The 19,304-nt window shown below is 46.5% G+C and overlaps 1 protein-coding gene across 9 annotated transcripts in view; it reads left to right on the top strand.

Annotated features, from left to right (window-relative positions):
- The window catches only part of NACC2 (NACC family member 2), a 93,894-nt gene extending 79,787 nt beyond the window's left edge, over nucleotides 1-14,107 (top strand). For all 9 annotated transcript variants that reach the window (XM_088147167.1, XM_088147165.1, XM_088147161.1 and 6 more), the window contains 4 exons: nucleotides 5,471-5,638; nucleotides 8,914-9,019; nucleotides 10,378-10,475; nucleotides 12,706-14,107. In XM_088147167.1, coding sequence (XP_088003293.1) covers nucleotides 5,471-5,638; nucleotides 8,914-9,019; nucleotides 10,378-10,475; nucleotides 12,706-13,205 — 872 coding nt within the window. In that variant the 3' untranslated portion in view covers nucleotides 13,206-14,107. The remainder of the gene's footprint in view (nucleotides 1-5,470; nucleotides 5,639-8,913; nucleotides 9,020-10,377; nucleotides 10,476-12,705) is intronic.
- The last annotated feature ends 5,197 nt before the right edge of the window (nucleotides 14,108-19,304 follow it).

The following is a 19,304-nucleotide window of genomic DNA, read 5'->3' as shown; positions in this document are numbered from 1 at the left end:
AGACCTCCTCAAATTGGCAAGACGGGAACGGCAGCTTCTGAAAGTCTTCTGCCAGTTTACAGAGCGACAGTCTTATTCCCATCTGGAAGTGCCAGGTTGGGGAATAAAATCTGTAGAAAGCTGGAAACATTCAAGTGGTGAACAAGCCAAATCATCCCATTCAAGAGGTGTTATCTTTCCGATCACACTGCATGTAGAAAAGTCTTGGAAGTGAATAACAGACTCATAACTAACATTTATTTGGGGTGCCAAAGTCATGGAAATCCAGCATTAAGGCCCACAGCATTGCTTCAGGTCCTGGCAGTGAGACTGACGTATTGTGCATTGATAGCACTTGAATAGTCACTTCACTGGTTTCACTTTGCTTTGTAAAGTTGGAGATACTGTCAGAGAAGTTGGAGACCCAAATAGAAGGTTTTTTTAGAATTTATAACTGTAGTGAATCGATTTGGACGCTGATCTTAAGAGAGACCTTTCCCAAGAGCCTGCTTGTCCAGATGTTAAGTTTAGAACGTAAAAAACATACTGGGGTCTTCAGATTGGATGTTGGCAGCCTGTATCGGAAAAGGTTTGGAGCTGAAAGATGAAAAGGCTTGGAGGCCAGAGCTGCAAACAAATTGGCCAGATCAAGAATGTGCTAACCGCTTATACAGTATATAAGTTAAAACAGTCATCTGATGTACAATTTGGATGCTTTAAGACATACCCATATATAATCGTGGATAAGCTGAGAATTTTAGGTTCCTAAATACACGCCAAAAATTGGGTTTGGCTTATCCGTGAAGGGGCTTCTCCGCGAGTATATACAGTAATACTTTTAAAGTACCCGTATACCCCATAAATGCTCACAGGTAAGCCCATCCACGGATAAGCCGACCCTTGAATTTTTAATCAAAACACCATGAAAAATACCCCACCCTCAGACAAAACAATTGTGAAAATTAAAACATACAAAAATTTTGAGGGTCATCTTATCTACGGGTGGCACATTTTTCATGGTATTTTGGTTAAAAATTCGAGGGTCGGCTTATCCGCAGGTGGCCTTACCCGCTGGGATATACGGTATGTGGTTTTTGTAAGAATCTTAGTTCCTTTCTGAAATTTCTCTTGGAATATTCTGTTAGCTGTGTGTTTTTTCATGCAAAGTGTTATTCGCAACCTGCCTTACTTTGACTAGTGAGTTGATAACAGTTAACATTTTGGTGTTTCTGCTGTTCGTGGCAGGCACGCCACGCTGTGAAGGTATTATCTCAGGAATATTTACCTAAACCCTGATTTGTTTACACGCTACCTTTGTTGGACCATAAGTAAGAGATCTCGTGTCGTTATAGCACATTGACACAACACAGCTGAAGCACAAAGTAGAAATCACAGCAGACATCTCCAAACCTGTTCAGAGCAGATCAGGAAGTGAGCCAAGCTACAAAATACAAACAGCCTAATCAAAGGATTTAGCAAATAGGGAAGTTGGGTGTGTTTGGGTGATTTGTTAAGTATATTCTTTTTCTCTTGCACGGATGTAATACTCTTCCCTCTCATTCACATGCACTTCTTTACATTTTGGCCAGACACAGAGTTCCTACTTGCACGCACGGTGACACTCTTCCCGCTAAAATGCAGACAGACCACTGCTAATCTCCCTCTCTCTTGCTTACGGATACATCACACACAGGTTGATATTTCCACCACCACCCCTCGTGCGTCGACAGTTATGACTCATTTATCATTTAATCCTATGTTGCAAACTTTGTTCATTAGCTACTGACTGACAAGGTTCACCCAACCCTCAAAACTCTCCACTTGGGTTGACGGAACCCAGCACCACATTCGTTTAACTTGCAGCACCAAAAGAAATAATCCCATTTTTGTCCAAAAGCAGTGGCCCCATTCAGCCAACACCAAGATGTAATGATGGTTGACTTCTTAAAAGGCAATCAATTACAGGACCCATCTCTCTTGTGAAATCTGCTGCCTGCCTGCAAAACAATCAATCACTCAATTTATAATCCTGCCTTTTGGCCAAAAACATCCTTGGGTGGTCACCCAAAATAAATAAATAAGCCCCCAACCCCCAAATTTACACCATCATTCAAACCTTGATGGTGCAAGTATCAAAGTACAAGGAAATCCACCAAGACGAGGAGAGCTCCCAGGCCAATCACCCCAGATTTCCACACCTCTAAAAGATTGTCTAAATAACAGTGTTTTTGCTTGTTCACATGAGAAGAGACACCATTCTTAAATGTCTTTTTCTCCCATCCCTTTTTATCTTCCAGTTAGCCAGGGTTGTTGTAGTCCAAGGCATCTGGGACAAAGCGGGCTGTAATGGTATGTGGGAAAGACCTTGGGAGACGGGGCCCAGAGATGCTGCCAAGGGAATGGTCAGATAAGAGGGAGCACAGCCTGCAGCTGCATAATGGGTGGAGAAAGAGGCTCAGGAGGGATCCTCCCTAGTTTCTCAGGCTGTAAAGGAGGCAGGGGGAGAATTGTACGTTCAGATTTGCAAGATTCTGTCAATGTAGCTTTACACTAAAGTAGAATTAGCTTATCTGGTTGTGTTTCCTATCTGGTCTACCTGATAAGGCTGACATGGGCCAAAGATGCAACCCGCTCAGACTCAGCTGTTTGAGGGATACGGGGTACACCCATGTAGTTCTCCATGGGGCAGTACAAAAGTGATATGCTACTACTTCCTTCTGGGAGATCTTAACTTCTAATCTGCCCTACAGCCCTAGGATTTTTCTCGCATCCAAGTCCTAACCAGGTTTGATTGAACTTTGATCAGCCAGAGTCAGCCCTTTAAAATTGTCCTTGCATTTCTCCCCAACCTATCTGAGGAGAATCTTTTCATCTTCAATTTGGTTAAAAACAATCAAAGATCCAAACAGGGCATTTTACTTCCAGAGTTTCCTTAACGATGCCCGAATCGTTTAATTTATGCTTTATTTATTTGCTTCATTGTTCGCTAAAACATGATTTGAAATATGATTATAATAATACATAATGACAACTCACACAGCTGGGTCACTGAGGATGCAGAGAATTTTGACCACCGTTTATCTAACCTTTTATGAACCTTCAGTTGACTTTCGTGTGGGTTCTGCATATTTGGTCAAAACATCTGGTTTTGATCATGAACCTGGGGAATTCCAACTTCTACATAGTTTCTCCGTGGATCAGCTCCCCCTTCTTCCTTCATTCTTGCAACCCGCCTGCGATGGTACAGTTTATATTTTAGACTGAGACATCACGCCATGGCTCTTGGGACAGTCCCTGGTCTATAATTAAGCCTGAGAAAAATTCCTCCAGAAAGCTTAGAAAACCATTTTTTAAAAATAATAAGAGTAGGCTCTAGAAATAGATGTACGCTCATGCGTGCATAATCTGGAGTTCCCTAACTGTGTAGAAACAAGCATCTTATTTGGGTCGCTCTGTTTCTCTTACAAACTGATAAGCATCGTTGGCTATTTTCAGGGGAAGAAGCAGGATGCAGAATCTCTCCTAACCTTCCCAACTTGCCGTTCCCGTGAGACCCCAGTTTGGTGGGAAATGAATGCTGCCCAGTGAAAGCAATAGAGAAATTTGAAATGTGGCCAACAGTTGGACCAGAGGACAATGTTGTGATCACCCCCATTATTCAAAGGAAGAGCAGCTGTTTGAGGCAAGGAGATGCATTTCTCTAGTGCAGTATTTTTCAACCTTGGCAACTTTAAGATGTGTGGACTGCAACTCCCAGAATTCTCCAGCCAGCATTGCCAAGGTTGAGAAATATTGCTCTAGTGGGTTATATTCTTGTGCAACGTTCCATAAATCAAGGAAGGTCACAAGATTTTTCCTATTTTGTTTAATCTGTTTATACAATTCCTCTGCACTTCTCAGGAATTCTTCAGTAAAGTTTGGGTATAGTCCCCTTCTGGGGAAATTGAGAAGTTTACTCACATGGTTTGGGCTTGTCCTAATATTGCCATATCAACATGTCTTGGGAGGAATCACTGCTTGTCGAAGATGACCACATATTCTTCTTGGCTGTAACCCCAATTCTTGTAATTTATCAAGTTATCAAGATGAATGCATGTTTCCTGTGGCTGAGGAGGGTGGATAGCTGAAAGAATTGTTACAGAATATTGGAAAAATAAAGCTAGATCTCATCTGCAGCGGAAGATTGTCTTGTTGGTCAATGATCACATTAGTTATTGTTTGACTGGGGAAGATGGGGGCAAGAAACAGCAAGCTGGCCAGAATTTTTGGAGTTGTTTTCTTTGTGCTGTGAATAACCAGGCATCCTATTTTTTTTTCTTTTTTTCTTAAAAGTAGATTTTATATTGTATTTATTTTTGGGTGGACTGTTTATATTGTTAATTGTTAATTTTGGCTCTGTTTTGGGTAACCCTGAAGGATGAGGATGAATTGGATATTTGTGGGAACCAGTTTTGCACCATTATTTTATCATTAATATGTTCCTATACTATCTAATAATGTATGGGGGGGAAGGGGGTACATACATACACACACACATAAACATACCCATACATACATGTACATTATTAATACATGAACATATATGTGCGTGTGTGTGTACATTTATTAGGCAGTACATGATGTATATATAACATTACCACAAATGTATAGGAATCACTGAGCTGTTTTTGCATGTCCCTCTTTTACTTCCAAACTTAGAAATATTTGACCACCCAAATGTCATATTTCCAGGAAGGGTGATGTCCTAATTTTGCCTACTCCTCCACCCCAACAAAACTATATCCATCTTTTGGAGATTCCCACCGCCTGGAAAACCGAGGAGAAAGGGCTTGCATGAACGCACATGCAGACTTCTCCTTCCATGGATGGATGAACTCGGCTTCTTCCACTTGGGGGGCTTCCAGATGTTGTTGGGTTCTAGCTACCGGCTGCATTGCTGGATGGGGATTATGGGAGCTGAAGTCTCGAACCTCTGCAGGTGGTCTGATTTGGGGCACCGGATAGGTTCTGAGTAGATTCTGAAGCCGGAAACGCAGTCTTGCAATGCTCAGATTCCAGGGAATGTGCTACCTTTTCCGTGACTGGGCAACATCTCCCATGCTTACGTGCACCTTCGGGCCGCATCACGCCCTGGATCTGTGTGCTCTGCAGGAGAGAGAGCATGATCCCGGCTCCTTCCAGGCCAGCAGTGGATGCTCCCCCCGTCAGGGCCTGCCCGCATTTCCAGCTGCTGCTTCTGCTGCAGAGTAAAAATAATTTGCCCCAAGGTGCAGGTGACGCTGAGTCTATCGCTGTCCCTCCCCACTAAAAAAAACCAAAACGAGCTTATTTCCACATCCTGAGCTGGGACACTTCTGCGGAGTTTGCCGCCCCAGAAAAAGACTGGGTTTACGTTTCCAACAGGAAGGCCATCTTTGCAAGAACGATTTCCGGGGATTCCTCCCAGTCCTCGGCGTGACTTTTCTCCTCCTCCTTCTCCCTTCCTTCCAAGGGCCTCCAGAGAAGCCAGAGCAGATTCCCATGGAGAGCCGCTCCTGCGTCCTGATCCGGCGCGATTTGGTGGCTCTTCCGGCGAGTCTGATCAGCCAGATTGGGTACCGCTGCCACCCCAAGCTGTATTCGGAAGGCGATCCTGGAGAGAAACTTGAACTTGTTGCAGGTACTTACGAGCAGGACCTCCATCTAGGTACAGAAAGATGTGGTCCGCTTGACATCACGGGCCACGTAAACGCCAAATGGAAATTACTAGCCATTCGCTTGTAACAGACTAAAACCATAAACTCACAACTGATGAGAACCCAGAAATTGCATCGCAGGCGCAATCTTAGTGTTGGAGTCAAATCGCAGTTTAGTAGGTTGATTGGAGGGAAGGGAATGTCTTTTCTTGCCAGATTATTACTATTATGGTTGGTTGCCCGGTCGGCCAGATGCTTATTTGGATTTGGCATTTTTATCCACCTATCCTTCCCAAGGACTCGGGATAGGCAGAGGTTACAAGCTTAATAAATTATTATTATTGGTGGTGGTGATGATGAAATGGGTAATCTACACTTAGATTCACAGTCCAAGACTGGTGGAAACTTAATAATTCAAGTCCTAACCAAGGACCTAAGAATGATTAAGGTAGCATCTGAAGATATAGGCAGTTCCAAGCAGGGTATTTTTTTGTAAAATTAGGGTGTTCAGGTCCGATAAATTCAGAATTCCCAAATATCAAGGGAGTCCTTTAGGTACTCCAAGGGCTGCAATCACGATTGGCATAACAGCAGATTTCCTTTTCCGTAAGCGTTCAACTTCGATCTGCAAGTCTCGATATTTTGTCATTTTTTCCTATTGCTTTTCTTCATTATTATTATTATTATTTATTAAGCTTATATGCCACCCGACTCTCAACAACTCTGGCCAGCTCACAACAATCAAACCAAGGAACTACAATCAAATCAACAAAACAGATAAAGATAAATGTCCATGAAGTCATTAATTTTGCATTTCATGACGAAGGACATCATTTGTGTAATAATGACATCACACAAATGACACAAGGGACATCTTTGGTGAGGATTTACAGCATTTGCTTGGCAGCTTCTTGATGCAAATTGCATCGTTAGCACAAAATTAGCATCATGCCAGTAACTTAAGTCACCGCATATGCTGTAAAATTAATAGAAATTTAAATGCCTCATCAGGTTTACTTTGGATGCGACAGACTTGACTGCTATTTAGGGAGAAAGCCTAAGTGGAAAGTTGGTCTGTAACTTCCAAAGTTTGCTAAATGGGGGCCATGAAATTGAAGTTTCACTGCACGGTATTGAAATATTTAAAATATTGTGTGTTCTTATGCATTAAAGCTTTTGGTGTGTAAAAAGCCCCTTCCTCCTCCAGCTGGCCTCTGATTTTAAGCTGTGTGTGTTGCCTTCAGAGGCAGGTTTTCCTCAGCAGTTGGGAACAGCCAACTTTTCACCATAATACTTTAAAATGGTATAATTGTACTATTGGGAACTATTGATTTTTTTTAAAAGCATATAATTGAATTCCTTCACACTGCATCCCTGCTCTATCATTTCCTGCTTTTTCAAAACATAATATAGATTTATAGAAGGTCACAAGAAACTAATGAACCCAAATTTGGGATGGTTGGTTTGCTAGATGTGCTCTGCTCAGTGTGGCTTCAAACGTAGGTCATAGAATTAACATGCTTTAATCAGTTTACTTCTAAATCCAACTTTTCATCTTCCTGGACTGGCATAGTAACTCCAGTGCTAAAGTAGGGCCGGGGAGTCCCAGGTTCAAGTGCACGCTGAGTCCCAAATCTCACAGGTCTTCTCTCTCAACTCAACCTACCTACCGAGATCATTGTCCAAGGGACAGATCTGGAGGGGCGAGTGCTGTGTACGCTGCCCACAGGTAGGATATAAATAAATATAAAGAGAAGGGTTGCTCATCTGCTTTCTGAATATTCTGATATAAGAGAAGCAGGGATTAAGCTGCCTCCGGGCCTGCATGGACCATCCACCTTGTGTGGTGGGCAAGAAGGAACATTAGCAGAGATTGGGGGAATTCTGTTCCCCTTGGCACAAAATACAGCTGTGGTGTTTGTTCACAGGGCTCAACCCTTTCTCCAGCCACCATTCATCTCAGTTAATATGGCTTGGCTGGTTGGAGGTTCAGCAGGTTGTGGGAATGCTATTCTTGTTTTAGCCTACTGCATGATGGCCAGGCCATTAGAGCAAGCGCTTGGCTTATCTGTGGGTGCCCTGTGTGTTACTGAGCACAGAAAATCTTGTCTGTACTCTGTGGGTGTCAGTCCCCCAGGTAGACCAGACCAGGAAATCAACTCCACCGGAAGGCTAAAACGACTTTGACTGAGACTGGCTCTAATAACCGAATCTCGCAAGTCTGATTGTGCTGGACTTCCTCCCCGTTCTTATCCTCAGGAGACGTCTCCCTGAGCCACTTCCAAATGTTATCTCGTTTCTCTGGACTTAAAAATGTTTCAGCATCTTTTGCTTAGGCAACAGGTCTTGCATATTTCCATCCAGGTGATGCATCTTCCTGACTGTCCACCTCCTGCAGTTAGGGGTTGCGCAGGCTGAGAACAAGGGTTCCCCCAACAAACATGGACTAAAACCACTAGAGTCCAGAAACTCCTGATAAGTCATCTTCATTGGAGAAAGCGAGGAAGGCGTGACCAAAGCATGTTAGGGATTTCTGTGATTCAGAAACAAGCCCTCTGTGTAGAACCAAGATTCAAACTCTTTTCCAACTCTTTCACCTTCCTTTTACACAAGAGGGCTGGTTTTTGCAAAGGTCGGAGTTGCTATCATATGGTTTCTCGCTGACTGTGTGAGAACTTCTCCCATGGGCCATCCCAGTCAAGAGCAGTGTCTGTCTTATTTTATTCATTCATGCTAGATTTATACTGCACCTTTTCTGTAGGAGCTCAAGGCAGCGTACATAACGCTCCATCCTCCCATTTCTCCCTACCTCAACGACCCTGTGAAGTAGGATGGGCTGAGAGAAAGTGACTGGCCTGAAGCCACCCAGGTAGCTCATGTGGTTGAGGATGGGCTTCAACTTGTTTCTGCTGGTCCAACACCTTCACGTCTGCCCCACTTGTTGAGGCCAGTGAGATGTTGGGAATTGTAGTTCCCCCTGTTGCGTCCAACCAAGACAGGAGGATGGCCGATGTCCCACATCCCACTGGAGATGGTCATCCTGTGGAAATCCACCTTCATCCTGGGAGCAGGATTTTTTGGAAGCATTTCTGTGCTGGCTTGTGTGTGTCTGTCCCAAGTTCTGGCTGCTTAGGGTTGATCTCAGACGTGGTTACTTAAGGGTCGCAAATGTGCCGGGTTCAAACCAGCATCTGGGATGGCAGAGAGTGGCTGCCACTGCTTAGCCTCTCTCCCTTCCTCCTCCTCTTCTTCCTCACAGGTTCTGGGGTTTATATCACCCGAGGACAACTCATGAATTGTCACCTCTGTGCTGGTGTGAAACACAAAGTCCTTCTTCGACGCCTCCTGGCCACGTTCTTTGACAGGTATGATGACCATCCCCTTCACTGTTATAAATCCAGCTTTTGTCCAGGGTACAAGTACTGTCCTACAGCCAGGAAGGAATGGCAAAGACATTTGTGGGATTAGGCAAAGCCCAGAAGGACCACTCCAGAAACAAGGAAATTGCATGGGGGAGGCAGGTTAGGATCTGCGTGGAGCCCACCAGTTGCTTGCCCAGCTTTAAAGAGTGGGGGGTAAAAGCTTCTTGGAGATTTTGTTCTGATGTCAAAGAGGTAGACTTACAGCTCCCAGAGCTCCCCAGCCAGCTTGGCCATTGCTGAGAATTCTGGGAAATGAAATCCACCCATCTGGCGGGTACTTGGCTCACAGGCCATCGGTGGAGAATGGAGGTCCCTGTTGATGCTAGTTTTGAAAACCCAAATTATTTTTTTGAAGGTTATTAGGAGAGTGACCTGGGAATACTGGTTAGTGATAGTGTTTGAGGAAGTTTAGCAATTTTGACCAATTGAAGGAGGCCAATCACAAATTAATATTTTGATGAGATTTTACATCAAAAACCTAAATGGGATCTCTTTCAGTGTAACTGTGATTCTATAGTGCAGTTTTTTCCCCCTAGGTTTATCTTAAAGATAACTAGTATGAATTTGAACATTGATGCTTTTTGGACTGGGCCAAAAAAAGACTTTTTGGTCAGAATCCACCATCAGCAATCCATATCGCTGCCAAAAGAATGATTTTGAACGTTTTTGAAATTGCCCATGTTGGTAAAATGTTAGATTTGGTCCATCAAAGAAATTGGAAGTATTTTAGAAAGGAGTCAAGGAAATCAGGCTTTAACTTAAGTAATAGCAGTGGTCTACTATTACTGTTGGTCGCACCGTCAGCCAGATGTTTAGGCTGGATTTGGCATTTTTATCCTCCTATCAAGTCCCAAGGACCTGGGATAGGCAGATGTTGTATTATATTATTATTATTAATTATTATTAATTATTATTATTATAAAAATAATTTATTTTATTTTATTTTATTTTATTACAACTGAAGTACATCAACCCCAAAATTGATCCCTAAAATAAGTGGGGCTCTAGCGGTCACAGTTCACACTCTGCTTACCCCTTTGTACTGTTTCCATGGTTCTTGAAGATTTACCTAGAACCCGTAAAGGCCTTTTGGATCCCCCATCCCAGTGTTTCTCAACCTCAGTAACTTTAAGAGTTGAAGTCCACGTGCCTTAAGGTTGCTGAGATTGAGAAACCCTGCGCTATCCCAGCCCCCTGCATTGCTTCTCCCCCAATTCCACGCTTTGGATCCCCGGTTGCATAAGGAAGGGCGATTCAGGATGCGTTCCTGAGGTTGTATTTTCTGCTTGTTCCGGAAACAGGAACACCCTGGCCAACAGCTGCGGAACAGGCATTCGGTCTTCCACCAGTGACCCCAGCCGGAAACCCCTTGAGAGCCGGGTGCTTAACGCTGTGAAATGTAAGTAGGCGGATACGGGCGGCCCTTTGGGGCAAGCAAGGTGGGAGCAGGAAGCTGATGATGATTTTAATCTTTTGCAAAACAAAGCAGGGGAAACCCACCAAAACGGGGTTCTGGATTTCTCTCCAGCCTCCTCATAGCTACTCCAAGTTGCCAGGCAGGAGAGGTGCTTAAAACAGAGGAGTCGGCAACATTGTGAGTTTGCTGCCTGATTCTCCCTTCTGTAGGGATGCGTGGAGGGGGGCTTTTCCCTCCAGATCTGGCCCACTTTTTAAATTCAGCCCTCCTTTTGCTGAGTTTCCCCCCTCCCCCCAAAACTAAATCTGGTCCATTCTGTTTTCTGGAGCCTGACAAACAGCATCCCAAAGTCTCTTTCCTTGTTCTTTTTTCCCCCAAACAGCTTTTTTAAAGAAATCCAAAATATTTATTCGGAAAAGTTACTCTCTCACAAACCTTTCCTTTCTCGCCTTTTTGGAGTGCTGCCTTCATTCTGCTAATAAGATCTATTTATCCCATTTGCCTCCTGTGCTGCCATAGCCGGAGAGGCGTCTTACAAATATTGACGCTGTTTTTTAAAAGTGGGAACAAACAAGAGGAGTTCTTGAACTCCTGTTTTGTGAATCCTTGTCACTCAACTTGATCTCTAACTTCCAAGAAGCAGAAAGCCTGTTGGCCGGTGCTCAGCTTCAGGAAGTGGGGACAGAGCAGGGCACTAAACAGAATCAGAAGTCTTGCATGAAAAGTTGGATTGCTGAGAAAGTTAGGAAACTCCAGAATAATTAAAGGCTTAAACTAAAACAACACAGTTCATGCTACAAATTTGCTTGAGCTTCCCTGAAAAGCTTCAGAAAGAAGAGGGTTCCATGGAGTGCAGCTTTTACTGATGATGAGAAATTGTCTTGGATGAAGTTCTGTCATCTGATCAAATCTTATAAAATCTGTGCAAAAGAAGTTTTCAAGATAGGGGTGCGGGAACCCTGGAAGGGATAGCAAGGCCTAAGGCCTAAGCCGGTGGCTGAATTTGGCAAACAGATAACCAGAATACTCTGCTGAGAATTAAAAACATGTTTAAAAAACCACTTTGAACAGAGTGATTCCAGATGAATTGCTGAAGCATGTCAGATTCATAAATGTAGTGGAACATGAACATTTTCTGCACAACAAATGTAGTTCCTTCCATTCAAGGTCCAGCACATGAGTTTCTCTAGCAAGATGCGGTCCAGTTGGTTGGATGCAATTCCTGGACTGTTTAATTTTCCTTTTCTAAACATAATCGTAATATTATAATAACTAATAATGTTATAATGTTTGTTTAATATTCATGGAGGAAATCTATCTATCCATGTGGTTGCTAGGAGTCGAAGACAACTTGATGGCACATAATCAATTTTTTAATATAGGTAGGTAGGTAGATGGATGGATGGATGGATGGATGGATGGATGGATGGATGGATGACATAGATGGATGGATGGATAGACGGACGGACGGACAGAATGACAGACAGACAGACAGACATGGAATGGATGGATGGATGGATGGATGGATGGATGGATGGATGGATAGGTAGATAGATAGATAGATAGATAGATAGATAGATAGATAGATAGATAGATGAAGGATGGATGATAGACGTGGATGGATGGATGGATGATAATGGGAGGGAGGGAGGGAGGGAGGGAGGGAGGGAGGGAGGGAGGGAGGGATAGATAGATAGATAGATAGATAGATAGATAGATAGATAGATGAAGGATGATAGACGTGGATGGATGGATGGATAATGGAATGGGGTGGATGGATGGATGGATGGATGGATGGATGGATGGATGGATGGATGGATAGATGGATGATAGACAGACATGGATGGATGGATGGATGGATGGATGGATGGATGGATGGATGGATGGATGGATGGATGGATGGATAATGGGAGGGAGGGAGGGAGGGAGGGATAGATAGATAGATAGATAGATAGATAGATAGATAGATAGATAGATAGATAGATAGATAGATAGATAGATATTTTCCATAGCAGACCCACCATGGCCGGTCTTGGCAACTGCAAATTCTCCAAAGTACTTTTATGCAAGTGACTTCTTGATCTCCACTTATCGGAAGCCATTTAGGAAATGCGTGCCTCCTCCCTCTGGGCGTAATTACCCCGTTGACCCAGTGTGCCTCGATCGCAGCCTCTTCCTGGCCTGGACTAAAACATCTCCCCTGTCTTTGCAGTGTACTGTCAGAATTTTGCCCCAAGCTTCAAGGAAAGCGAGATGAACGTCATCGCAGCCGATATGTGTACAAACGCCCGTCGGGTGCGCAAGCGCTGGCTTCCGAAGATTAAGTCCATGCTGCCTGAGGGGATGGAAATGTACCGCTCCGTCATGGGCTCGACAACCACCAACGTCCTCCTGGACCCGGAATTCCAGCCTTCCGCCGCTCAGATGTTCGAACAACGGATCTATGCAGAAAGGAGGAGCGATTCTGGAACTATTGTGGCCCTGAGAACTAACACGGTAACTGTCGATCAGAGCAACGGAACCGGCCCCTTGTTCGAGCCGAGCGAGGATGGGGAAGGGGCCAGCTCGGTCATCCAGGAGTCCGCTGGTCCGGAAGCGATGGCTTCGGATACCCCAAGCGCCTCACAGCCGTTCGAAGAAGGATCGGGGTCCCCCAGCCGGCCGGAAACTCCAGCGGGGCGGCAGGAGGCGGCCTACGGGGGCACCTTATGAACAAGACCGGAGAGTGTTGGGTGTCGCTCTCTGGGAGGATGTGTAATCCTAAAGCTGCTTGCATGTGTTACTAATTACAAAAGAGAAAAAAAATGTGATCAAACCATTTACCTACTGAACTGCTACCGTTGCCTGAGAAAAATATGATTTTTATTCTGCTCGTGTTGAGGATCGATGAAGGCGTTTGCGATCACGTGCGTTAGGCTGTAAGCAACCCTAGCTCGGAGGCATCCCACGCGGGGCAGCGAAACGAAAAGAAAACCAAGCCTGGGTTTGGTTTGGTTCTTTAAGTTTTCAGACCACTTCGTCCCGAGATTAGTACAGAAAAGTAGCGTTTCCCCCCACCCAAAAGAGAACGAGGCCATGCTTCACCACCACCGCCATCGTGTTTAGCAGCAAAACAACCAGCCGCCCTGTCTGGGCCAGGGAAGGGGGCCAGGGAGAAGCCAGAGGTGAGCTGCGATTGTGGTCCTGGTTCGGTTCGGTTCAGTTTGGCTCGGATCTCCCGGTTGCCCCCTTGGCCGGAAGGGTGTGTTGTGGGGCACTGAGGAGAAGCTCTCGCATAAGTCCCGTTGAAGTGAAGGGGGAGGAATGCTCCCCAGCACTGACTGGAATAAAGTCGGGCTATGTTTCCTTTCCACGATTTTCCTGTCCTCCGACTTCATTGCCCGGTTTCCCAGCCGTCTCCCGTGCTTTTTCCTTCCCTGTTCCTCGAGGGCAGTGGGGACCAGCCCTGGTCCAGCTTTGTTGCAAAGAGAGTTGCAGGATCCTTTCCGTTTGCGAGGAAGGTCCGGGCGGATCCCCCAGAAGGCATCTCTGGCCGGCAGGCTGTGGTTTGAAGAATCAGGGAATTTTCTGCCCGGAGCAGTGTTTCTCAACCTTGGCCGCTTTAAGATGGGTGGACTTCAACTCCCAGAGTTCCCCAGCCAGCCATGCTGGCTGGGGAATTCTGGGAGTTGAAGTCCACCCATCTTAAAGCAGCCAAGATTGAGAAATACCGCTCTAGAGGCTAATCAAGATCACGGTGCTGGGGAGGAGGATGGTAGTTACAGAGTGAGGAAGGCTGGATTAGGGCCTTGGAACACACCTGGATGGCTACATTGCATTATCCTAACGGTGAAATGTTGTAGGCCAGCAGGATTTGCCCTGGAAAGAAAAGACTCGGTTTCTTTGGTTTAGGAGAAGAGTCCAGAGGAGTGGTGCATGGATTAGAAAGTTCTGCCTCCCTTGCCTGGGTGAAGAAAAGAGGGGGTTTGCACCAACCCTGTTGTGCAAATTCCCTTTTTTTTCCCCCTCCATCTTTAAGGCTGATGTGCTCATCTTCTCAGCCAGGGAACAACCGCCGGCTCTCTAAATACCCCCCAAATAAAAAGCATGAGAACAGGGTGCAGCTGGACTGGTTGAAGTGAAAGTAGCAAGGGCTTTCTGGGTGTGGACTCCCCCCCCCAAAAAAATTCCAGAAGCAACAGCAGTTAGTCAGAAAAGAAGGGGAATGTGTGTGTGTATCTGTAAATATAAATTGCCCTTTTGGTGATTGCAAAAGTGGCTAGAGCAGTGTTTCTCAACCTTGGCTGCTTGAAGATGTGTGGACTTCAACTCCCAGAATTCCCCATGCTGACTGTTCTGGGAGTTGAAGTCCAGTCATCTTAAAGTTGCTAAGGCTCAGAAACACTGGGCTAAAGAAAGTCCTCAGGCAGGTAAGCTTGAGAACCTTGCCATCTCACACAGGCGAATGTACACACAGACACACACGCGCACGCGCACAGAGGGCCTGGCTTTCTGTTTTTCCCAGGCGTTCAGGGCACCCCACTGCCACTGCTATCCTTACAAGCTTCTATGGCAATGGGGGCCAGGCCGCCTTTTACCACGACTGAGATGCACCAATGAATGGGGGGGGGGCTAGTGGGGCTTCCGGACCCGTTAACAAGGGGATGTAAAGAATGGGAGAGAAGAAAAGGGGAGAGGGTTCAGGTCTAACCTTCCGCGTTAGGTGTAAAGCAGTGTTTCTCAACCTTGACCGCTTTAAGACATGTGCACTTCAACTCCCAGAATTCCCTAGCCAGCCAGCATGGCTGGGGAATTCTGGGCGTTGAAGTCTGCATCTCTTAAAGTGGCCAGGGTTGAGAAACACTGGTGTAAAGCAATTTGGGCGATGCGGTTTGTTTTTTCCTCACCTGAATGGGTCTTGCTCAGGGCAAAGTGGAGAGTCGAGTGTGTTATGGGGGGCGGGGCTGTTTGGGGGGGAAGACAGGCTTGTTTGCCCTTTCTACTGATAACAGGGGAACTGCTTGTGGCAAAATGCCCAACATTTGCCCAAGGGGGTTACTGTAGCCCATGCAGATGTTTTCCATTGTGCTTGAATCTTAGTTTACGCAAGGAGAGAAGAGTCACCTTGTGCTGGTGGTTGTGCACCCTAGGCGAATAGCCAGCTTCCGATCCATGTGAAGTGTCAACTGCCCAAACAGCAGATTCCAGGATTGGGTGACCTAATCCAGTTGTGGCGATTGCTCACAGCTTTCCGTCCCCCCCCCCCAAGGGTGACCAGTGCCAGGCGGGGGGGTGGCGAGACAGATTTCCTCCAGTCTAGCAAGCCAAGAGCCGGGTAGCCATGGCTGCCATGAGTAAAGTTGGGGATCCTGCGCCATCCAGATGTTCTCGGAGTGCCATGTCCTCTCGGACCCCAAGGGGACAACGACAGCCCCGGCTCAGCATCTGGAGGGCTGTAGTTTCTCCCTCCCCCCGCAGAGAGACTCTGGCCTTGGAGAAAAGGAAAATGGGGGATGCCCCCTAAACATTGCATCCTCATCTGGGGGGGTGGCTTCTTTTTGGGCAGCTCTGCAGGCCAAAATAAACTTCCAAACTGCCATCCCGTCAATCTTCTTCCTTTTGCAACACTTGGAGCACCCCTCTGCGTACCCAGAAGTGAATCCTCTCCTCCCCCAGGGAAGGAGACCCCCCCCCTTTCCCCTCATCAAGAATTGTCCAGGGCAGTGTTTCTCAACCTTGGCCGCTTGAAGATGAGTGGACTACAACTCCCAGAATTCCCCAGCCAACCATGCTGGCTGGGGGATTCTGGGAGTTGAAGTCCACCCATCTTCAAGCGGCCAAGGTTGAGAAACACTGGCCCAGGGAGAGGGCAGGTGAAGCCTCTGGGCTGCTGAGCAGTTGTCATAATTTGCAGCCCAAAGGTGGTGTTTGGCTCATCCTGCTTGGCTGGGGGCACCTGTGGGGCAGAGGCTAAGGGGGGGATCCAAAAAAGTCAAGATTGCACCATACCTGCGTGGTGGAAGCCCTGCGTCTCCAATCCTGCTGTCCTGACATTCTTTACACACCCCCAGACACAACCCACCGAGACCCCCGCTTAGGCCTTTGGCACGCCTGGCCTACGTTCGGAGAATCACGGAGTTGGCAGGGATCCCCAGGGGTCATCTGGTCCACCCCTCTGCCCCATGCAAACCTTTGCAGCACGTCTCCATCCCCATCTCCGTAAAGTCTGTCCATTAAAGTCGGCTTTCGGGCAGCACCGCCGAATCGCGAATGACGCAGGCGGGGCGAGTTGCAACCGCGCGCAAGGCCAGAGCGGGTTTGGCTGGTTGGCACTTCAACAGCTTGGCGCGAATGTGGGTGGATGCGCTCCGCAGAGCCCGCTCGGGCTCTCCCGCTGATGCCGGTAGCGTTGCCGATTGTTGTTCAACAGAGGGGTGGGCAAACGCCTGCACATTTTAAAAGGCCCCGAGGGTCACGGTGGAGGGGGGCATTTTGCAAAGTGAGGTGGACCCCGAGTGAGCAAGGTGGGATTTTAGGCATATGCGCAGAGGAAGAATTTTTCCCTATTTTTTTTTAAGCTGTGTACATCCTTTTTTATGGCGGGCATGGCCATTATTGTGGTTTTTTTACTCCAAAGCCCTGGGAAGCCATGCTCCCAACTTGGGTGAAGCGCATTCAGTAGCATAATCAGAGCTGGGTTCGAAGCTACAAACGAAGGGAGAATCTTGTTGCTCCCTGGATAAGCCAGGATTGGTAAAGTGAGGACAAATCTGGGCTAACACAAACACCGGCATCCAGGGTTTGTCCAACCCGTGGCAAACTTTCTGCCTTCTTCAGCTAATTGCAGTTTGGGCGGGGGGAGACAAGGATGGCAGCTGTGGCCCAGCCAGGCTTCTGGGACGTGGCACCAGTTTGGGAAGAGCTGGGAATGGTGCAGAGAAGCTGGTCTCCCGACCAGAAGCCCAAGGCTGCAGCGGGCACCTTTGGCCCCCAACAGCTGGCTGTTCTTGGCATCTTGCTTCAGGGAGGTTAAAGAGGAGTGTGTCTCCTGGGGATTTCAAGGGCATATTCAAGTTATTTTCCTGGCAGCAATAAGGAAGTAAAATAGGGTTGTTTTTTTTAAACTTCCCAGCCCAGCCTACCACAGTGGGATCTCCTAGTGGTCTCCCTTCCCATTCCTAACCAGATCAAACTGCGCTTAGCTTCTTTTGCAATCAGCCACGGCTGGCCAGACACTCCCCCCCTTGCTGATAACCCTGCCCTCCCCCCAAGTAGCTGTCCTACCCTCCACCCCCCACCCTGGTAAAAGTAGCAGGACGAACGGAAATACTTGAAGAGCTCAGAAAAGGATCCGAAGAGAGTGTCGCGTTGCACAGTTCAAATATATTTTTGTACCAAGCACAATTTTATGTACGTCTTTCTTTGGGGGAGGGGGAGCAGGGTTGGTTTTCTCGGTGGCTTTTGACTTTCTCGTGCGGAAGAAAGGAAAAGGGAAGGAAAAAAAGAGAGGTAAACCTGAAGACAATGTGAACGGTTTTAAGGCGGGTGGGGCGGGGGGGATTTCCTCGCCTTCGAGGTGAGGGCCAGCCGATTGCACTACACGACCCCCGGATGTGGGGGGTCCTCGGTGGCCCCGCTCGGAGGTTTTTCTCCTTCCAACACGGAAAGGACAAAGGTTACCCCGAAACCCTTGGAAATTAAGGACTGCAAACCGAAGGGGAAACTCATTCACAACCAAGTTTTTTCTGTGCCTTATCCTATTTCCCCCCCTCCCCAAAAAAAACCATTTGTTTTCCTCGTGGAGAAAAAAGATTCGATTTGAGTATCCTATCAAATTCCCTTCCCCGTTTTCCCACCATTCATTGATCATGCCCTTCCCCAACCTGGCGCTCCCGTCTCGGGTTGGATTGCGACCCCCATAATTCCCAGCGGTGGGGGGAGACCCCCTTCCGGTGACTCTGGGAAGGTCACCTGAGTCTGGAAGTTGCTCTCGGACTGTCACGAGGCGTCATGTCAACGCGGGAACGACATCCCTGTAGATTTAATCTAGGAAAGAGAAATAAGTATTTATGGTATGTCTGCACCTTTATTCTTAATGCTTGACTGTTAGCAATATTACATGTGTATATTATATATATTATATATATTATATATATATATATATTAAAAGTTATATCAAGCACCTTTTTAAAGAAGAGAAGACTGTAAAAAGAAAATTTGGATGGACTTTAGCGATTGCCACGTTTTAGAATCCTCTTAGGGTTTCTCCCCGTTTCTGGAATGGGAACCATTTTGCGCATCCCCGTTACCCTTCCGCCCGATGCGTCAACAGCCGCCGGGACTTCTCTCCGATCCCTGGCCTTTAATTCCATGGGGGTGGAGGGGGGGGCGTCCTCTGAAGCCCCCATTTGGAGTCAGCAACAAAGCCCTTGACAAAGTGAAACTACGGTTCCGGAAATCCATTCTCATTCCAAAGTCGATATGAAGCCATATTCTGGACATGGATGATCATTTGTTTCTTTTCTGGTGTAATTTCCTTGTTGTGATGGAAAATGCTTTTAATTCTATTCTTAAGTTGCTGTTGAAGCAATCTGGATGTAAAAATCATATCACACAGCCAAGTCTCTCTCCTTCCTTCCTTCCTTCCTTCCTTCCTTCCTTCCTTCCTTCCTTCCTTCCTTCCTTCCTTCCTTCCTTCCTTCCTTCCTTCCCTTTCAATCTTCCATATTTTCTTCCTTCCTTCCTTCCTCCCTCCCTCCCTCCCTTTCAATCCCCCTCTCTTTCTTTCTCCTTTCTTCCTTCTTTCTTTCTTCCTTCCTTCTTTCTTTCCTT

This window comes from Python bivittatus, unplaced genomic scaffold (assembly GCF_059951505.1).
Source record: "Python bivittatus isolate LINGU-HERP-01145 unplaced genomic scaffold, Pbiv_v1 ctg000160_np1212, whole genome shotgun sequence".
NCBI lineage: Eukaryota > Metazoa > Chordata > Lepidosauria > Squamata > Pythonidae > Python > Python bivittatus.
The sequence above is the reverse complement of the archived record's forward strand: the minus strand, read 5'-3'. Positions and strand labels throughout refer to the sequence as shown.